This window comes from Rhagoletis zephyria, unplaced genomic scaffold, assembly GCF_001687245.7.
Source record: "Rhagoletis zephyria isolate East Lansing unplaced genomic scaffold, Rhagoletis_zephyria_1.1 Rzeph_scaffold_01317, whole genome shotgun sequence".
Classification (NCBI taxonomy): domain Eukaryota; kingdom Metazoa; phylum Arthropoda; class Insecta; order Diptera; family Tephritidae; genus Rhagoletis; species Rhagoletis zephyria.
In genome coordinates, this window is record NW_016158401.1 from 9676 (window position 1) to 31454 (window position 21779).

General features: G+C 34.8%; 1 protein-coding gene across 2 annotated transcripts in view; it reads right to left on the reverse strand.

Moving 5' to 3' along the window:
• Positions 1-1187: 1187 nt before the first annotated feature.
• The window catches only part of gek (serine/threonine-protein kinase gek), a 31705-nt gene continuing 11113 nt past the window's right edge, over positions 1188-21779 (reverse strand). The window contains exons 5-18 of one of the 2 annotated variants that reach the window (XM_017617010.1): positions 20964-21565; positions 20684-20826; positions 17654-17849; positions 17442-17548; positions 9453-9505; positions 8651-9400; positions 7664-7940; positions 7165-7593; positions 6896-7099; positions 5920-6105; positions 5758-5851; positions 4893-5107; positions 4083-4840; positions 1188-3397 (exon numbers count right to left, since the gene is read on the reverse strand). In XM_017617010.1, the coding sequence (XP_017472499.1) occupies positions 4707-4840; positions 4893-5107; positions 5758-5851; positions 5920-6105; positions 6896-7099; positions 7165-7593; positions 7664-7940; positions 8651-9400; positions 9453-9505; positions 17442-17548; positions 17654-17849; positions 20684-20826; positions 20964-21565 (3390 nt within the window). In that variant the 3' untranslated portion in view covers positions 1188-3397; positions 4083-4706. The remainder of the gene's footprint in view (positions 3398-4082; positions 4841-4892; positions 5108-5757; positions 5852-5919; positions 6106-6895; positions 7100-7164; positions 7594-7663; positions 7941-8650; positions 9401-9452; positions 9506-17441; positions 17549-17653; positions 17850-20683; positions 20827-20963; positions 21566-21779) is intronic. The other variant, XM_017617011.1, reaches the window with a different exon arrangement.

Here is a 21779-nt window from a genome sequence, read left to right on the forward strand (position 1 = left end):
GCCGCGGCAATGTCATCGGTATCTTCCTTTAACAAAAGGTGGTATTGGATATTTAGTAATTAAGATTTAGAAATGTTTAAGTGTTAATACTACAAAAATAAACAAACGCGCCCCTGATGATGCTAATAAGTTTAGCGAAACGTTGGGCTGTAATAGTGGAATAAACTTGTTTTATTTGCACTAAAGATAATTAGATCGGACTAGCCTATCAAGAAAATTCTGTAACATATCCAAACCGANTCATTTTTGTTGCTTGACAGGTATTAGGTTCTCTCAAAAATGGAACATAATCCAGAAGTACGGGAACTCAAAAAACTACATTTCGTGCCCAGAAATTGAGAAACAGCTGATTCACGTTTTTTTTTGTTTTTGTCACTTCAATGCAAAAACCTAGAAATTGAATTATTTCACAAATTTGATTTTAAGTTTGTAAAAATTGGAAATACATCAACAGGCCATTCACTATTCCTTAAAAGCACCAAGTAAATGCAGGCAACATGTTAACACAAAACAGCTGATAAGCACTTTAACACTTTATCCGTTTTTACCCGGAGAATAAGCCCGGGCTAGAAGAAGAAGACACTTGCGATTCAGCACGTTCCAATTTTCGCTCTCTATTACCCATTTTGTTGAGTACGGGAATGATTTCTGGGCTGTTTTGGGTACCCGCGTTGTGTACGGGAAATAACCTATTTTCTCATTTCGCAGAATTCTTCAGAGTAGAAATATCGTTTATTTTGATAGAAAATACAAATTCAGCCTGAAAAGCTCGAGCCTTCTTTTTTGACACCATTTTACAAATTAAAAAGTATGCTGTCACACAGCCACCGCACTAAGCCACCCGACACTGCAGCGGCACTACGCGACAGTTTTTGGTATACCGCACTGAAACTGCAGCGGCGCGACACCTCGCTGCAAAATTTTTAATTTATTTGTGTCAAAACCTTCAAACAAGATGGATGGCAATGACGCTGATGTAATGTTTATGTCTTTTATTTTTATTTTCCTTATGGTTATTTACATAATAAAAGTTAAACTGTTGCCAGTCAAATGTTCATAGTTGCCGTCATACAAGAAATAATGTCATCTTATTTGGAAAAATTTTGGTGTTTTTCGCGATGATTGATTATACATNGTTACAAGAAATAATGCCATCTTATTTGGAAAAATTTTGGTGTTTTTCGCGATGATTGATTATACATTCTCCCAGGTAGAGAATGTTTTTCCCAGCATTGACGTCTCGATTCCAACAGGTACCGCAATTTGGGCAAAATTTGTACCTGTGGGGCGATTTGGACGTCAGGTTTATGTAGTAACACTTGGCACAAAGTTTTGCTGTTCGGAATTCGTTCACCATAAGGATGTCTGCTTTGCGTTGTTTTGAAGCTGTTAGAAGTAGACGGTTAGGTGTACGCCGAGATCCGCATATTGGCGAGTTCGCAGCGATATCGGTTGAACCTATACATATTAACGTACTATCTTCTCCGTTCGGTACCAGTCGTTTCGCAATGTGGTTGCAGGCTTATTGACGGCAAATGTACTACTTCAGCCGAGCCACCTTTCTTTGCGAGAAGATTTTTTGTTTTTGTTCCAGTATTTCAAGCTGAAACTTGCCATATTGACGAAAGTTCGATAAATTTGCAGACAATTCTGATTTTGTGGTGAAATCTTTCTTATATTTATTTAGCTTTATTTTGCGAGGAAATAAACCAGCAAGGTGTTGGTAATATGTATTTTTTATTTTGACAGGAACCTTGTTCTGGATTCCAGCTAAAATGAGCCGACACCCACGATCTAGGCCAATTTTGTTTTTGTACTTTGTTGCACGTATTTTTATTAAATCACCTTCAAAATCCGTTTCTTTATCTTTTAGTTTTCTCTTTTTTACTAGCTTAGTTTCGTTTTGTAGTGTTATTTGCTTTTCCATGCAAAATAAAATGGAGACGCCATCGGTTTGAAGTGAAGAAAACGTTTTAGTAAATTTTGAAATATTTTCCAAATTCACTTTTATCGAAGGAAGAAAATTATCCTTTGAAAAATTTTAATCGACACAATAGAAAGCAAGTCGGTCGTATCTGACGTGATGTAAACCGTGTTTTAGTTGTGGTATTAGTGAAACATTTTTTATTACCTTAATTTCACTGTACCGTTGCAGGCTATAAAATAATTCGATAGAAGACCAAAATAGTTTGACCTTCTCAATTTCGTGTAGTTAATTTCCGTTCCATTTTAAATCGGAACGCATACGTTCAAGTAACGCTTCATCTGGAATATTTTTTGAATTTTTATCGAAAAGGTAGCTCAATGCAGTATATACCTTTTTTTATCTTCCTCAAATTTGAAATATTTTCTGAGCCGAGTATAACCGTGCATCCAAATATTGTTATGGATCATAGTCAAATATTTATTCGCGTTTTCCACAAATAAAATCGACCGATACGACCTATCGTACAACTAGAGTTTTTTCGCAGCTTATTATATTCTCCGTCGATTATATAGTTCGCTTTCTTTCTTTAGCATCAAGTGGTAATAACATTCCAGAAAATTTATGGGTTCAAAGTTTCGTTGTTCCCAACTTTTCATGAGTGTGAACATGTCTCGATACTTCGACGTATAGACAAGACATTTCCTCCACATCCTTTTGCATTTGGTAATATACATCGGAATTTTTACATGATGGTCGCAAAGCTTTTTTTCACCACGGAACAGGTTGTTTTATTACAATCACCTTCTTTGCTGCTTTCGCCAATTGGCCTTTTGCGACTCTTGACGAAAAATTAAGTTTGTTGCAAGTTTGTAACGTCTAAATTTCTGCTGGTTCACAGTCTCGCTGTTTTCACGCGAGTAAAATCTGCAGAGAGCCATAAATAAAAAATTTAAATTTAATTTATTAGATTAAAAGGTGACAGGCTGGCAGTACACTACATAAATTTCCACTTCTGTATTTAAATATAACTTTTAGCTTTATTTTGTCACGAGTGGGACAAGCCCAATACTGCTCAATAATAATAATAATAATATAGATAAAGCCCTATATAATAAAATTTAATTAAAAACAGACGAGTTTTACCATTTTATTTTCTTACAAAACACTTCAATTATGAGGTGAAGTAGTTTTAGAGTTACAAATATACGAAACAAGTGGGCGGTACCACATATTCTATTAGCATTTTTATTAGTATTAGTATTTTTAATACAGTTTTATTCAAAGCAAAAAGAGAAAAAAAACTTGAAAATGATCGCGAAGAATTTATACACATAATAATACGGTGGCGAGAATGTAATTTTTCTTACCTAGCACTTGAGAAATAGTCAAATCCTTAAATTTTAAATTCGCGGCTGAAAGGCTTACAATTTCTGCTGCTTCACAGTCTCGCTGTTTTCTCGTGTGTTAAATCTGCAAGGAATTTAGAATAAAAATTTTTAAGTTAATTTATTAGTCCGCTAAACTGTATGTACTGCTGGTGTATCTGCATTAGGGTGGTGAAAAAGTCGGAATTTCAATGCTCTCACCCCTTAGGATTGTTCTATACCGAAAATATAATACCTGTTTTTGTTTTTTGAAATCAACAAATATCTACTCCCATGTATTTCACATCAAACCATTCGGGGCTGAAAGAGTTTCAATTTCCGCTTCTTCACTATTTTTTTCGTCCACTGCTTCACTGTAAACTATGCAGAAAACCAAGAATACAAATTGTTAGGTTAATTTATTAGCAACGACGGGAGTTTTGAGATTAATGGCTAGTTTCTCCAACTCAACTTAACTTTGTTTAGCGAATTTTTTGGACTTAAGCAAAGTTGAGTTGGAGAAACCAACCCTAAAAGGGGACAGGCTGGCAATTACGTATGTACATAAATTTCTACTTCTTATTTTTCGTAGCCAACACTTGAATTATGAGTGGTAAATTATTTCACAGTAATTACAACACACCCTACTTTAAACTCACTCAAAAAACATTCGCAATAAATTACGAACATGTATGTATGTGTAACAAACACGAAACACAACATTCACTTTTACATAAAAATTAAATATAACTTTTAGCTTAATACTACTACTAATAATATAAATCACTCACCAAATTTTATATATAACAAATTCCACAATTAGCAAACTTTCCTAAAAACATCGATGTTTTAATGCGATATATCGAACTACCATCGATGTAATTTTTCGAAACATCGATAATATTATTGCGATTTAGAAGCCTAGCCCAATGACTGCATTTTCTATTTTACAACGCCGAAGACGACCTCTGGAATGGTTTTGTGCAACATAGCGTACTAACGCTAGGCAATGGCCAATCACAGCGCATCTTCTATTTTAAAACGCCGAAGACGACCTCTGGAGGTGGTTCTGTGCAACATAGCGTACTACCGCTAGGCAATGGCCAATCACAGCGCATCTTCTATTTTAAAACGCCGAAGACGACCTCTGGAGGTGGTTTTGTGCAACATAGCGTACTAACGCTAGGCAATGGCTATCAAAGGCCCTACACATGCATTGATTTGTAGGCCAACCGGTCGGCCAACCGCTACAAGTTGGTGGTAAATAAGCCGTGTGTATGCAAGTTGGCAAACCTTCGCCAAGTTACGAAGCATCTTTTTCCAACATAAATACACCTATAAATATATTTGAGTATATTTATTTAAAAAAGTGAAACAAAAAATAAATAAATATAAAAATAATACATTGCAAAATCTTAAAACGGCAAATAGGACTGAACGTCCGATGGATCCTTTGGCGAACTCAAATTGGAAACAGGGCTTGGAGAACGGGCCTGTGCATGAAGCTGCTCCGACTGTTGATCAATAGAATGAGTTTTCTGCGGGTTTCCTGCAAATTATTATCCATTAAAATCGTATTCAACTCAATGCAAATCTTTAACCATTTTGAGAATTTATCGCTTGTCGTGCTGCAGAATGTGGGGTAAGAGAAGATTGACGTATGATGAACGATTGATTACTTATTTGATCAGCCGTTTCTATGGTCGTGGGTAAATCCAAAAGTCGCTGATTTTGTATACCATCACCTGGTCCCATATGCGAAATGTGATTGAAATTCGTTGGCGCTGATATCATTTTCGATCTTCTATCGCTGGTGCTAAAATTGCAAAATAGGTCGCATTGAGACTATATAAGGGCCGAATTTACAGTGCGTAGTTAACCACTGACGAGAGTTTAATGGGTCAATTACGGATGGCCAGCGAATCTCAGTTGCGTTGCCACTGGCTGAAATGGTATTACAAATGCCAATTGACAACTGAAAGCTGAGTCGCTATGTTGGCAACTACGTTTTTGTGGCTGGCGCGGAAATTTATATTGAGATAACTTATTTCTCTTTTTAAATATTCCCTTAGCTTATGTACACTCAAGCCTTGTGTGCTGGTACTTCAAAATTATATTATCTTCAAACTTCATAGCACTTAACTATAAGCTTGTATTTCATTGGCGTTTACTTTCATATACATACAATATGTATGTACATATTAAAATATAAATAAATAATAAATATTTAGCGCTCAATCATATTATAAGCCTTTAATTTAATTATGATGGTTTGCCAACGCGCGAACAACAATGTTGAATGGGCCATGAAAGAAACAGGAAACTTTAAAGCAGTAATTGGCAGAGAGAGCTTTTACTCTGTGGTTGTTTATAAGAATTTGATGATTGCTTAAAAGGCTCTACTTCTTTAAGAAAGAAGCAGAACAAGGGGAATAAGTTCTAATTTAATTTAAATGTTTGGCTTACCTTTTAAATGATTTATTTACTTCACGAATGGAAAATCGGCGCTGTGGATTTTTAGATCCAGATTTCTCGGCAGAACACATATGAATTAATTCTTCTGCAAATTGAATTTATAATTTTTACTTTAAGTCGCGAAATATTTAATAAGTAGTATTTTATAATTACTTGTATGTATATTAGCTAAATACACAATTATCGGAGCGTCGTTAACATACGTTAAAACAAAATTTGCTTGTGGTCCTAATGGTTGTGCCCGCTTTAGTCCAATGGACTGAACCCACTCTGCAGTTTGTGTATTGAAAATATCCACGTGTGTTTCCGAAAAAACCAGCAAATGCCCATCCAAATATGCTGAAAATTAAATAAAGGTTATTATATTCTTATTGAGGTTCATTAACATTATTAAGTGAAGTTTAATTATTAATTTTTAAGCATACATAAAAATATCGTCACCTGATACGCAAAAGACTAACAAAAATTCCAAAATTCACTTTTTGATCATGATGTATTTTACCGAATTACTTACAAGTCCTCACGGCGTTTTACGTAAAAAAAAATAATTGGTTACGGCGTTTTGCATTTCAGGTGACTAGATGTACTATGATGCCATGTACGAGTATTTTTTTACAAATACCCAGTAGATAATTTCAGGAGTTAAAAGCCCTTCCGAAAGGCCTTCCTGAGAGTCAAGAGGTCTTCCACTCTACATTTCTTTCTTCTTTCTATTTTGTATGAAGTGGCACAAATTGAAGGGCTTCTTCTTTCGCTACCCATGGAAGGCCTTCCAGAACGGCTTTTATAGAACGTACTTCAGAAGGCCTTTTGCAAGAGTTCTTTTTAAGTTGCTTCTTAAGTTTATAAAAATCATACATCTTTGAAGTATTTCCTTAAGGTTTATATCAAATATGTGTTATTGCAACTTAAAATGTTTATTGAAATTCATTTGTAATGCTAAATAATATAAATTTATGCATTCGCGCAAATTGTAAATGGGCTAGCCCTTCTAGAAGGCATGCAACGAAGCACTTTTTTCAGCCCTTCTTGGGTAGGCCTCTTAGAATGGCTTTACTTAAGAAGACCTACGCAAATTATCTTCTGAGTACTTATATAAACTTTAGAGACAATTTATGTTGAATATTACTTATGTGAGTTGGGTTAGCTGGATATGTTATTTCTCGATCGCGCGATTTCCTGCCTTGTAGATCCACATAAATAGCTAAGGTTTGAAACACCAGTAAATATTCCCCGAAAATTCCTCCGGGACATTGTATTTCAATAACACGAACAGCATCAACGCCCGAATAATTTAAAAAGGCACACAGTTGATTTTCCGGATGTATTAAAGCTGTTAATTAAATATGGTAAGTAATAACAAAATATGAGCACATAAAAGGTATAAGATTATCTTACAAGTAGTCGTCGCTTCGCCCTGCAAATAATAGGCAGTAAATCCACTTTGATGTCCAATAACAAGCCGAATATCTGACAAAATTTGAAGACTCTGCACCGGATACGCGACGGTGAATTCGCACATTTTTTGATGCCGCAAATGATTACGATTTATTTCATAGACCACTACTTGTGTTTGATTAGTTGGACGTTTTAGTGCTACCACGAACGCATATACATTAGTCGGAGAACGACGAATCACGCCGGTACATGCTGCGATACAATTTTTGGAGTCAGCAACTTTTATCCATTCCACGTCGCTAACTTCTAATGCTCTTATTGGAAGTAAACGTATATGTCTTTGCTTGCCGCACAAAATGACTAGAATGTGCTCTTCCTCAACATACCACATTTGAATAATCTTCTTACTCTCACCAATACGAATTATTTCTAAATAAAAGAAAGATTTGGATGATTAATCATATGCAAGTTTATCATATCAGCACCATCAGTTAATTACCATATTGTTCCAGATTAACACAATATAAGCCATCCTCTGTACCCAATAAAAACTGATCAGGATAAACGATTACAGAGCTTAGAGCGCTTCTCACAATAGTAAGAGAACTATCAAGTACTTCTTGCACTTTAAAAATAGCTGTATTGGGGAGATTGTTACGTTTTAGAATGCGATGCAATTCGCCCAAAGCAACTACCCATTTCCTCTTCTCGGTTTCATTATCCGCCAACATTAGCGTATTACAAGTTGGCCCTCCTTCAATTAAAGATGTCTTAATCTAGGTACACAAACGGAAGCTTGTTTAAGTAAGCATTAGGAAGTCGTCAATTTAATGCGTTTACTACATTGCTAATACCCAGGATGCTTTGCTATTTAAACGTCCTCTTATGTACATAGATAATTATTTATCATTGCATCCAACAAAGCGTGAATTTGCCCTTAAAATCATTCTGACATTAGCAGTAGCTTTTCAGATATATTTAAAGTGTAAAAAATGCGAACACTTTGTATTTTTTAGTTCCCACAACAAAATAAATAGGCGGAATGGAACCTTTGGAATTTGATAAAAAGAATGTTTAAATATTGACCTCCTGGTGCCAAAGGTAACAAAAACTTGAATCCATATTGATAAAGGACCGAAAAAGCTAACAAAATATTATTTAATTAAAGGGAAAGGCTTTAAAATTTTTTATTGTACCCATCAAAATGTTGTACTTCTCTTAGAAAATTGCCACAAATATGATAAAAGCTGAAATTTATGAAAAATAATTTGACCTACTTTGACCACGTAAGTAAAAATAAAAAATAAAGTAAAAAAGCAACTAAAATTTTAATCGAAATTTGTGTTAAAAAATGGCAACTTAAAGTGCTAATGACCTCACTAACTCTTGTTTGCGATGTGCTTGTTTAAACGGTTTTTTAATTTACAATACAACGCTACTGTTTGTAAGAATTACTGAACAGAATAGAACAACATAAATAACTTACCCTAAATATACATGGCACATCTTTTTTCGTAGCATGTATGACGTCGCTCTCTCGAACACTGGCGACCGCAAACTCAGGATCTCTCATGTCCAAAACTTGTGAGACGTTCACGCTAGGTAAAGCACTTCTTTCCGCCGATATATCATATAAAAACAACTTGAAGTCGCACACGACCACAAATTGACGTACCCACCCCCTTTTGATCGTGCCCATCTTTGGCACTTTTACATATCCTTCATATGCTGTGCCGATTCCTCGGGTCGGGTCGATGCCTAAAGGACGTTTCGTTTGATCAATTGGGACAGGACATATTGTAGGAACTTTCTGGCAGCAAATTGTGTGGCAAGCGAAGCCACAGAATTCACATACAACGCCCTGCCTAGTGAGGCCAACCATCAGTGAAGTACAGTGGTTGCATTTTGTTGGGCTGCTGAAAGTCCTAACCAAAAACTGATGCACTTTTGTTGTTGGTACATTCGAGGAATGCAGATCAATAGGCTTTACACTAAGGCTACTTTTTGAGCTTGACTTGCTATGATGCCCGTGAATGTCGTCCAATTCATTATTGTCCTGTTCGTTTTTATAATCTGTCGACAGATAATGCTTCTTCTCTACCATATAATATGGATAAAGAGATTCAAGCTTGGAGTTTTGAGGATATCGCATCGCATATGAGCTACTTGAAGTAGCAGAAGAATTTGGGTTTTGCTTCAAATTCCCGAGTGACATATTGTTATTAAATGAGCTACCCTGAAATTGACAATAAAATTTTAAGTTCAAAATATATATAATAAAAACTTACCATAACGTCCCTGGAGATATTACTGTCAGCATCAATATCAGTTATTTCCAAAACTATTTTGAGTTATCATTTACATTTAGATAGTAACCGTAGAAAAAACGGAGATTGAGGAAAGCATACATATACATACATACACACAAATATGTAATCAATGCGATTATTAGTTATGTTAGGCAGTGAACCAGGCAAGTTGGAAAGTACGATTTAACACGTATCGTTGCAGGATCAATAAAAGCGACATGAAATGAGAAGAATGTCAAATATAAGCGTGGAACTTTAAAAATACAGTTAAGAATTAGCATAAAAACACATACATAAATTGATCTAATTGTTTTGTTAATTATAAAAAATAAATGAAGTGTAATACAAATTTCTTATATCGCTGATTTGGGTCGTATTTTTTTGTTTTTGTTCCAGTATTTCAATCTGAAATTTGCAATACTCACGAAAATTCGATGAATTTGCAGACAATTCTGATTTTGTGGTGAAATTTTTCGTATATTTATTTAGCTTTATTTTGCGAGAAAATAAACCAGAAAGGTTTTGGTATATATGAGATATAGACAGGTGTTACGTGCATACATAATATGTTAACCTGATCCGCATGTCGACATACGCTATGGAAGCCGTATCATTATATAAACAGTACACGTAGTAGCCCTACAAATAATTGACCATTCCTTCAAATTAATACAAAAAGACTGAAAACATGCTATTCGAAAAATGGAATGAATTTACACTTTAAAATATATTAATCACCAAATCAAATTCCTAGCTTCATATTTGTAGTATTCTTATTGAATTTATTTACTTCGTTAAAGTGAAAGAAGGAAGTCTATGACAAAACGAAATAATACAGAAATTGTCTTCTACAAAATTTATATAATTTAATTTAATCTTATAATTTAATTTAGTTGTAAATTGATTTGCCACATAATGCGTGAAAAGTATTTTGTTTATTTCAGAAATTCAAATCCACATTTCAATACACGTGGTAACGGTAACCTTTTTATGTGCATTCTTGCAGCGGATGAAGACAGAGTACAAAACAGTGTAATATATAGTGTGTGCAACGATGTTATTTATTATTTTACTGTTCTTTTATTTCACAATATGTGCAATAAAAGGTAAAGCTGAATTACACATGCGCGCCTAATATTATCTCATTTTTCGAGATTTTCTCCGACAATCTTAAACTATATGCATCGCAAGTATTTGCAAAAACTATCTAATGTGATTTCAACCTTTTTCTGTTTAAATAAACTTACTTCACTTTACGCCATGAATATTGAGCTTGCGGATTCAATAACCGATGAAATGCGTGCAATATATTTATACATATCGTTGGTTATTATATCCGTGCCTTCAATTGTTTACTTATTTTCCGAAGAAAATACTTTGTAAATTAATTGTTTTATGGTGTATAACAAAGAAACATAAAATTCAAACAAGAAAAATTTGATTCAAAAAGTTTTGATACGCAGCCTATAAATTTTTTACTTTTTTTAATATCATGTATATGTACATACCGACAATTATTAATTTGCTACTATATAAATTTTGCAGAAGACAATTTCTCTCTTTTCTTAAATGAGACATTGAGAACTTCTGGAATCATGGTGATTGAGCAAAAACATCTACAGGCTCGGATTGCCTGAGGCTAGCTTATTGGATCATCGATATTTATACATCAGATTAAGGGTAATTTAGTGTACTTTAAAAAAGTACATACAACAAAAAAGGAATTTTCCACTTTGCTGCTTAATAGTTTTTTATCTATTTATTTAACGAAAAAATTGTTTGTATAAAAAAAAACGGGGAATTTCGTTACAAACAGAATGGTATGTTGTTCTCTTGCGTGCGACAAATAGCAGCAAAGATATTCGCGAAAATGTGAAGAAAAACCTTTTTTGCATAACTTTGCAAAAACCATTCGCACAACACAGCAAATACAGCTTTAAATTCTTTTTATAACCCCCTCTTGAATTCTATTTGCAATCTTCAACTACCATTAGATTTTTTAGAATTAAAATAAATTTGTATGTATTATTTAATGTATTCATCGATTTAATATCTTACCAAAGAAGGGCTGAAAACTGCTTTCCTGAATGCCTTCTAGAGGAGCTTTTCCTATTTATTAAAGAATCAGCTTTAAAGGAACTCCACTAAAAGGCCTACATAGTAATTAAAAATAAATTCTAATCATGACCTGCTTTTTATTTATATTCCTATTTACTTTCTGTTTAATTCATTCAAGCAATAAAGGATAAATTTGTTAGTTTAAACAAAATTTTTGTTTATGAAAACATTATTTTCATGCCAGATAACTTAATTAGTGACAAAATATAAACAAAGCATTTTTTCATTACCTACAAATGTATGTATGTACATATGTATGTGAATAAATTTGTATTTAATTTTTTAATTCTTAAGGCTCTTCCTCTTTTATTTCATGTAAAACAAAAAACGTTTAAACGAACTAAGATATTTTATACAAACACTTTAACAACAGAACATTAATAACTAATTAAATAAATGAAAATTTTATTTAAGATTATTTCTAGAGTTTGAAATTTCATAAAAAGAAGGGCACTGGCATGATACAATTATCCCCAGGTATTTTCTTCAAGGCAGTTTTGATTCAAATTCAATCAGTGACCCTTACTATTTTTACGCATTTCAGTGTAATATACGCATTAAAGTTAAACTGTTGCCAGTCAAATGTACATATTTTTCGCCATATATGAAATAATGATATCTTATTTTGAAAAATGTAGGTGTTTTTCGCGTTGATTTTTCTCAGCATTGACGTCTCGATTCCAACAGGTACCGCATTTTGGGCAAAATTGGTACCTGTGGGGCGATTTGGACGTCAGGTTTATGTTGTAACACTTGGTACAAAGTTTTATTGTTCGGAATTCGTTCACCATAAGGATGTCTGCTCTGCGTTGTTTTAAAGCTGTTAGAAGTAGACGGTTAGGTGTACGCCGATATCCGCGTATTGGCGAGTTCGCAGCGATATCGGTTGAACCTATTAACGTATTATCTTCTCTGTTCGGTACCAGTTGTTTCGCAATGTGGTTGCAGGCTTTTTGTTGACAAATGTATTTCTTCATTTCCAGCCGAGCCACCTTTCTTTGCGAGAAAATTTGTTGCTTTTGTTGTAGTATCTCAAGTTGAAATTTACAGTATTCTTTAAATTTTGACGAATTCGCCGATAACTGTTTTTGTCGTGAAATCTTTTGTATATTTCTCCAGTTTTATTTTGCAAGAAAATAAACCAGAAAGGTTATGGTAATATGTATTTTTATTTGCTTTTCTATGCAAAATGAAATGGAGACGCCGTCGGTTTGAAGTGAAGAAAACGTTTTGCTACGCGTTGAAGGAATTTCGAAATATTTTCCAAATTCACTTTTATCGAAGGAAGAAAATGGTCCTTTGAATGATTTTAAACTTCTTTTTTTTTAATATACATATGATGTACTTTAAGATGATTCACGAGATGGACGGATTTGGGTTGATCACTTACGGAAGGTGCTTTTATGGTCGTTAAAAATATATGATGTATTTAGGCGTCATTCAGAATAGCATTACAAATTATCATCAGCTCTTTGCGGAAAAGCGTTTATTGCTGTCAGATGCATTTTCGTACCAATATATCAAAGCAAAATATTAAAGAAACAGATTTCTTAGCATTTTTGCTTCTTTGGTAACATTTAACATTTCTTAAAAGAGTAATTCGCACTGATTATGACGAAATACTACGATTAAAAACAAGTATGCACATTCAGTTCTCGTGTGTAACTTTCGATCAAAACAAGAAATTATTGAACAACTACCGAAAATATTGTTGAATAAAAGATTGAGAAGACAAGACCTGTGATTATTGTACCATGACTTTCCCTTTTAAATTAATCACGTAATAAGAACAACACTATTCCTACGAAACACGATGTTACTCCAACACATAACGAAATGCTAAAACGCTGTATAATCTTTTTCGCAAATCCGCAAAGATTTCGTTTAAGAGATCCCGATTTATATCTGTTATCTGATATCTGTTGTAATAATCTTAATAGCTCTAGTAACTGGGCTTCACCTGGCACAACTTCGCTTGCTTTGCTTTCATTGACATTTTTCAAATTTTGCATTAAATCATATAAGGGTTCGGCAAGCTCCACGAGTTTGCCTTCTTGGGCTTTTATTAGCATTTCTTTGTAGAATTCCGCCGTCATACTTTTCCCGCTTCTTCGCCCCCGGGCTATTTTCCAATAAATAAATAATAATAAATTCCAATAATTAAGATAAAATATTTATATGTGTACGAACGAAATACTCATATACATACTAAAGTAAGAAAATTTTCATTCTGATTTNTCTATTAAAGAACAACGAAATACTCATATACATACTAAAGTAAGAAAATTTTCATTCTGATTTTCGAGACTAATTTTCTTTAAAAAATATTTGAATATTGGACTTTCGAATATAGAAGTTATCGTTTCAAACACACATATCGAGCCCCAACCGCCAAAATAACGTAAGCGACATTTTTTTTCAAAATTTTCTTTTTGATGCNTTATCGTTTCAAACACACATATCGAGCCCCAACCGCCAAAATAACGTAAGCGACTTTTTTTTTCAAAATTTTCTTTTTGATGCAGAAATATTCCTATAGCATCAAGATGCATTTCTGCATCAAAAATAAAATTTTGAAAAAAAATGTCGATTACGTTATTTTGGCGGTTAGGGCTCGATATTCTAATTTATCTAAATTCTAAGAAAAGATTTTTTCGTCAATATATGAAAAATTGTCGATAAAACGCCAGACTTTCGTTGTGTTGATTTTATCTTTGCCAACCCAAAGTACCTATGTAACGAAAATATTACCAAAAACATACCAATATACCGCAACAATAACCGCCTTTTGACTAAGANTCTAATTTATCAAAATTCTAAGAAAAGATTTTTTCGTCAATATATGAAAAATTGTCGATAAAACGCCAGACTTTCGTTGTGTTGATTTTATCTTTGCCAACCCAAAGTACCTATGTAACGAAAATATTACCAAAAACATACCAATATACCGCAACAATAACCGCCTTTTGACTAAGATCACTTAACCGCGCTCCGGAAAATACTTGTGTACCCAATTCTTTAAGGACAAGATTTTGTAAACATTTTCATGCCTTCCGGATCGAAGAATATCTAGCCCATACATATAAAACCCGCATGCATTTACTTCTATTGTAAACGTAGTATAAGTGTGTAATATATGTAGTATGTAACTCTGTGAAATAAAGAATGATGGCCGGCAAGTTAATTTCCGGTACAGCCAGAACGAAGACTGTCGTGTATATATCCTTCGTTATTATCGTAATACTCGAGATAAAATGCTTCAGGTGTTGGGTCTACCCTTATATAAACGAAGTATCAAAGATTTTGATTAAAATAGCTAATCCAAGGCAAGAATTAATAAATGTCTTGACTGATGCGCACGTGGATTTCCCACGATTTGCCACAACGGGCCAACTCCGTAACTTGGTAAGAAACGTGGTGGGCTATATTACGGAAATTGCCGATATTGATGATCTTGCTGCCGATATTGCTGCCGCCGCCAACAAGAATGCTGTTAGTAGTGGGTGCTGATATCAATGCCGGTCCACACGTTGGTTCGAACACTGCCAATATGCCGACTGTAAATACAACCGCCGTTAATGTCCCGACCTACACTGCTGTTGCTTCCACGAATTCCGCTACCACCACCACCAATGCCACTGCCGCCTCCACCAATGCCGCTGCTGCCACCATCTATGTCGCTACCGACCCTCTATTTGCCACTGCCGCAAACAAGTTCGACGAGGAGGTGCTCGCCTTAAAAAAGGCTCGAGATACTCCAACTGGTGCAGAAGATTGAGGAACTGGACAGCCGCTCTACAACAAAGTGCCAAACGCTAGCTTGATTTTGGAGATATCGAACACGCGTTGCCGAAGTTCAGTGGTGACGATGTAGGTTACCCTGTCCAACGCTTTATAATGGATTTTGAGGAGATAATAGAGTCAACGCAAGCAGACGAAAATTTTAAGCTTCTCGCTCTCCGACGATCCCTTAATGGAACGGAAAGGGTATTCCTATCAACGACAATAGCCCTAAATTATAGTTCCCTTAAGAGGGCTTTAATCAACGAATTTAATTGTTCAGTAACAAAACAAGAAATATATAAAAGGTAGTCACAGCGGGGATGGAAGAGGAAAGAAGAGTCCCTCCATGTCAGACATTGCCGAGCAAGAGGTGGTGGATTTCGTTATAGACGGAATCGGCAATACCGTCCGAATTCGCACCTGTTGTTATCGACTAGAAGCGTCGATGAACTAAAAGCTATAATCAACAGGTACCAAAATAAGTACTTTGCCGTTGGTGGTGCCGCAGTCGTAAATCAAAAGACGACTCCGGCAGTGGTGAAGCCGATGACTGAGCAAAAGTTGTGTTACAGCTGCTCGCAGTTTGGCCATATTAAACCCAACTGTCCATTTCCACTGCGACCGGACAGCTCGTGCTTCAGGTGTTGGAAAACGGGACATGACCATAGATCGTGTCCAAACCCTAAGAAGGTATTAAAGCGGAAAGAAGATATTGCTGCCGTTGCCGAATCCGATGAAGACGCTGAGCTGGTCGGAGCCTACAACCATGTAAGCATACAGTTTAAGTTATTTAAGGGAGTAGTCTCTAATTTAATCTTTTCACTTTTTGATACCGGTAGTCCGGTTAGTCTCATCAGGAGGTCGGTCGTCCAAAAAAACAGGCCGGAAAAATTTGCAAGGGTTTCACCCCAAAGTACAGAGGAGTTGCCGGTGGTGTTTTGAAAATTATTAATACCATTAAATGTAACAAAACATTTCTGAATAAAAAAACGTATCATTCAATTAAAATTAGTCGACGATAGTTGTATATCTTTGCCGCTTATTTTGGGACGTGATTTTCTACAATCGTTTAATATAAGATTAGTTAAAGTAGACAATGATTATGCTAAGAAGGAAATACCAGCACTTAACAATATAGATAAGTCAGATAATCCAGTAAGTGTTACCAACTTCAGCGGGGCCTTTTTTAAAGGGTCGCCGGGTGATAATCATAAGTGCCGTGGCGAGATATGTTTTGTGTTAATTTATCTACAGAGGAAAAATGCATTGATAGAGATCCAAAGTTGTCAAGGGAACGAAGCGAAGATTTAAGACAGAGGTGGGCAGCTTCGACAGAGAATTTTCGTAGTGTGCGAGAAATTGATCTCACTGTGTGCGTGCGAACAAGTCGTGCGGTTGAATGAAGCTTTCGCTGCCTTCTAAAGCAGAGCGTGTATGTATACCCGTTCATGTATGAAATGAAAATACATTTAACGACTGACGTTCCGTTTCATTGTGCTCCTCGACGGCTTTCTTACAAGTCTAGTTTAAACTTTTTTTTTATATATAGTATATAGTCAGTCCATGACGACCTCATTGTCCCAAAATTATTTCACTCATACTATGAATACATCTGTATACCGTTAGTATAGTATGGCAAGGGCGTAACTCACATCGTCGTAACTAAAATTTTGTATTGCATAAAACGATGTGGGGACTTGCAGCATAATCAATCAAAAAGAGAATTTTGATTTTTAGTTAGTTACGGCTTTTTGTATTTCAGCGACGATGTGAGTTACGCCTTTTCCATACTATACTAACGATATGTAACAGAAAATCTTGTATAATAAGATAATGTGAAATGACTACACACTTTTTTCTGCGTTTTTAACAAACATTTTGTAACCTCTAAATTAAGTTCCCGTTTCAGTTTTTTGTTAAAAATAGACTTAGTTTTTTCGATTACAAAATGTTTGGAAACATTCAGAATAGACTTGTTATTGTTAATCTAATATTTTCTAATACTCACATTCTGTGATTTAACCAAAAAAACTTACGTGGAAATTATAGAAATTATTTCATACTTACATCCTTCAGAAGTTTCTAATGATTTTTGTATGTCCCGAATTTCATTTTCCTTGTGATGAAGCTCATGCAATGCAGAATCACAGCGGTTGCGGCTCTCACGAAGATCCCTGAGTGAGTTATAAGATAACCATTTAAAATTTGATAACATTGAAGGCAACATATTTATTATGTATGTATAGCTATTTAAATAATTCACATACTAAAATACTAACTTTTGAGTTGCAATCAATTCTGCTCGCGTTCGGCTTAGTTCTTCCGAAATAAGCGTTTTTGCCTGAATCTCAGCCTGAAGTGAACTCTGCAAATTCAATAACTCCATCTTATCGAGTTTTTGTGAACGTCTATTACGCCAATTTTTCGTATCGTAGGTTTGTTGAAATGATCCTATATGTGCATACGCATATATATCTGTTAATATTTGCACTGTATATTTTCTAGAAATGACATTTTAGTGGAACATTTGTATGCATGATTCAATAATAAAAGGTTTGCTCACTAGTGACAAAATCTTTAGGAGTATCTCATTTTCTGTACCGATTTTTTTTACCAATCTTCAAAGAAAATTGTATGAAGTGGGTGACGTAAAGAAATTTCTGTACGAAAAATAAAGAAAATTCAGAAAAAAATCTCCAAGAAATTCTTCACATAGCATCGTTGCTTTACCGATTTTATTCGGAAATTTCGTTGAAGAATTGAAAAGCGCACAATTTTATTTCATTTTAGAAAATTCGGTGAAAAATCGGATGAGATCTTTACGATTTTTCTCTACAATTCAGAATACTCTGAAAACATGGTTTGCAGGGAAAAGAGTTTTGATACTCCCGTACAGAAGAGTGCACACACACACAAAGCCATACAGTGCCTTGCTAAGGGAGCCGATTTTGTCAGAAGAGAAAACTGTTTTCTGAGCAAACCTCTTATTATTGAGTCATGATTTGTATGTACCCTTGTGGTCAGCTGATTAAGTTAAGTGACGTTTTGACCAGTTTGGTAATTTTGCTTTAGTCTACACTGGAAAATCGCGTTAATTTTTAATACTTTTTTTTGGCTAACGGTGTTGAACATTTTCTCCCATATAAAGTATGCTCGGCAATATCTTTTATATGGAGGAAAATGACTAGTAGGTCTGTTACGAATGTGAAATTTTAGATATCCGCGGATGCGGATGTAAAGTATTTTTAAGAAACAATTAGGTAAGTAAATTAAGTTATTTAGGTAAATAAAAAAATTTAAAAGTTAGTAATATTTAATAAAGCTTATTTTATTTACTACTTGAATTTAAAAATTGGAACATTATATTTAATAAAAAGTAATGAGAATTGCATTGGGGCTGAATATGACGGATGTATCCTAATGGCGAGATGGTTGTTTTAACAGCGCTTTCAAGCCAAACCAGATGTGTCAGGTTTTTCTAAAGCTTTTTAAAAAGAATTCTTCATTCTCATGCCTTTGGCCCTTTCAGATTTTGAATAAAAAGAATAAAAATAATTATTCATTCTCATTCCTTTGGCTGTTTCAGAATTTGGGGAACCTGTTACTTCATCAGCGTTTTTCGATTTTAGTTTTTGTAATTCATTTTTAATACTTCCTTTTGCGACTGATTTGAAAAATGTGTGCTTATAGCGAGCTATGAAAAAAAATATTGCCCGCCAAGTAAAAAATTACTGTTTTTAAAATGTTTGCTAAAAATGAATTCCCCAAAGAGCCCCATTTGAATTGATCGAAACTTTCTTCTTTATGTCTAGTAGTTTTTTTTTTAAGAGAAAACAAAAAAATATATGTTATTCATGCCTATTACGGTATCCGACGGATGCACGGATCTAATCAGATTCGCACTGTCGGAATAAGCGAGTGCGAAGGATTAGATTCGTGCGAATGGTATCTGTCGGACCGGAATAGGTCTGTTTCCGAGGGATTCCATTCTCATGAATCTAATCCTTCTCATTCGCTTGTTATGACAGTGCGAATCGGATTAGATCCGTGCGGATGGCATCCATCGGATACCGTAATAGGCATGATTAAAAGTACTCTGTTCTCTTTGACGTACGCCTAGCTCGGTTATATAGCTTAAGAAATTATCAGCCTCATTGCGTAAGTCGTAAATTAGGCTAAATTGTACGACTCAACAACATTGGCATTGTCTACTGTCATGCTGAATTAAGTAAACGAAGAAAATCGTCGAAAACTATACAGTGCTACCAAGTTTTTCCGTTTTAACACACTAGTCGAGTGGAAATTTTCGATACGATCGACTCTCGAAAAACGACTTGTTCTCGTCACGACTCTCGCAATTAGGGTGAATATGTTTAAAGACATTTTTATCAAAGTTGATAAAATTATACATTTGACCATTTTTTTTGCACGAATACTCCCACGAACGCAGGCAAAAAATATTGGCTACAATTTATCATTTCGTTTGCGAGATATACGTTTCATCGGTGCACTTGCGGAAGCTCCGCAGTTGCGAATGCGAATATTCGCAACAACCCTGATGCCTAGCACCTCAGCCAAAAAAAATATTGAAATACAACGTGATTTTCTAGCGTTTTAAAAATTGCACTTTAACCTACTCAAATGGGCTATAAAACTGGATACCTAATTTTTTTTAGTTTTTATTAAAAAGTTTAAAATTTTTGGGTGTAAATGTTAAAGTTTGTTGAATTTTTAAAGTTTTTCTAAGTTTGAAATGTGGATTTATGAGGTGCTGGTTATGTACTGTTCTAGACCTTTATAAAAAGTCATAAACATTAAATAAACAAAAAAAAATTACCATAAGTGGTCAAAATGTCACTTAGTTTAATCAGCTGACCACAAGTGTATGCATGTAGATAAAACTAGGGGATCCAAATAAAATTAATCAACTTTGTAAGTCCCTAATATAGATATGCACATATGTATGTACATATCTGTGGTCGTGGAATAGTAGCTTATGTCGGAAGGCTGGCTTTAGTATAATGCACTATTCCCTCCATTATTTAAACAACAAGGAATTTTTTGATGAGACTTAATAAGAACATTGATTTGCTAGTATCGGAACCATTTCTCTTACGTTTATTCGCCAAGAGTTCTTCAACGGCTCGGCTACTATTCCATACGAACACAGATATGTATCTATCCTGCCGGGGTCGTAGTGCGCATCTCTGACCACGGCGGCCACTTTAAATATATACATTATTTTGTTGACAACGGACGATGAGCATATCATTAAAAAAAATACATTTTGACAGGAAAAAGTTATTTACCTGAGTGTTTTAGATATTCAACTTCTTCAGTCATTTTGGTTGCTAAAGCTTGTAAGTAGCTTCGAGCATCTTTTTCATCCGATACCCACTGTATTATTTCCGACATCTGACGTTCCCATTGCATAATTGCTTGTCGTTTTGACCTAAATATTATATACATACATACATATATTTGAAAAAAGCCAACTATTTTGCGAAGCAACTAAATACTTGAACATAGATTATTTAAACTACGCTTTTATGTACCCACGTATGTACGTGCAATCAATGGGAAGAGTACCTTAATTCCTCGCTATTGCTTTGATCTTCGACTTGTTTTGTTTGTAGTTGCCTTATGGCTTGATTTAAATTTTCCATTTCTGATAAAAGCCTTCTTTTTTCCTCTATCCAAATGCTTTTTTCTTGTTCGTACATCTTTTTTTGCTCACTTAAAGTGTCCACAGTATCATTTTGAGATTCTAATCTACTTATATCACACTTTTCACGAGTTTTTTGTAGTTCCATTATTAAGAAATCTCGATTCTTTTCCGATTCCATCAGCTGTTCTCGCAGCTCTGATATTTCCATGTTATAGCGCGTTTGTTGTTGATTTAGTTTTTCAGAATATTGGACTTCGATTCGTTCGATTTCATATCTTGAGGGTTCATTGGCTGGAAAGGCGGAGCTTGTATCTGAATTACTTTTACTACGCAGTTCTGATTGTAACTGGCGACAAAATTCCTCAGAGCGTTCCCTTTGTTTCTTCTCTTTTGCCGCATCCGTCATTGCATCCTCCACTCGTAGCTCAAGCTCCCTCCGATTTTTATCAGCTTTTCGAAGATCGTTTCGAAGGCTGTCTATTTTTTTCATAACCGCTTCAAGTTCTTCCTCTTTATCACGAACCTGTTAAATAGCAAAAACATTTGTTTCAAACCCATCATTTCATGCATTTTTTAGTTTTTCTGCTAATAATGTCTATAACTTTAACCATTTGAAATCGAATTTAAGTAGATGTCTTCTAAAAAAAGAGTGTCGCACATTCCACGACAACTATTTTGAAGACCTGACGGTTTCACGATTTTTGTAATTATCTACGGCAGGCTTTCCCAAAGTGGGT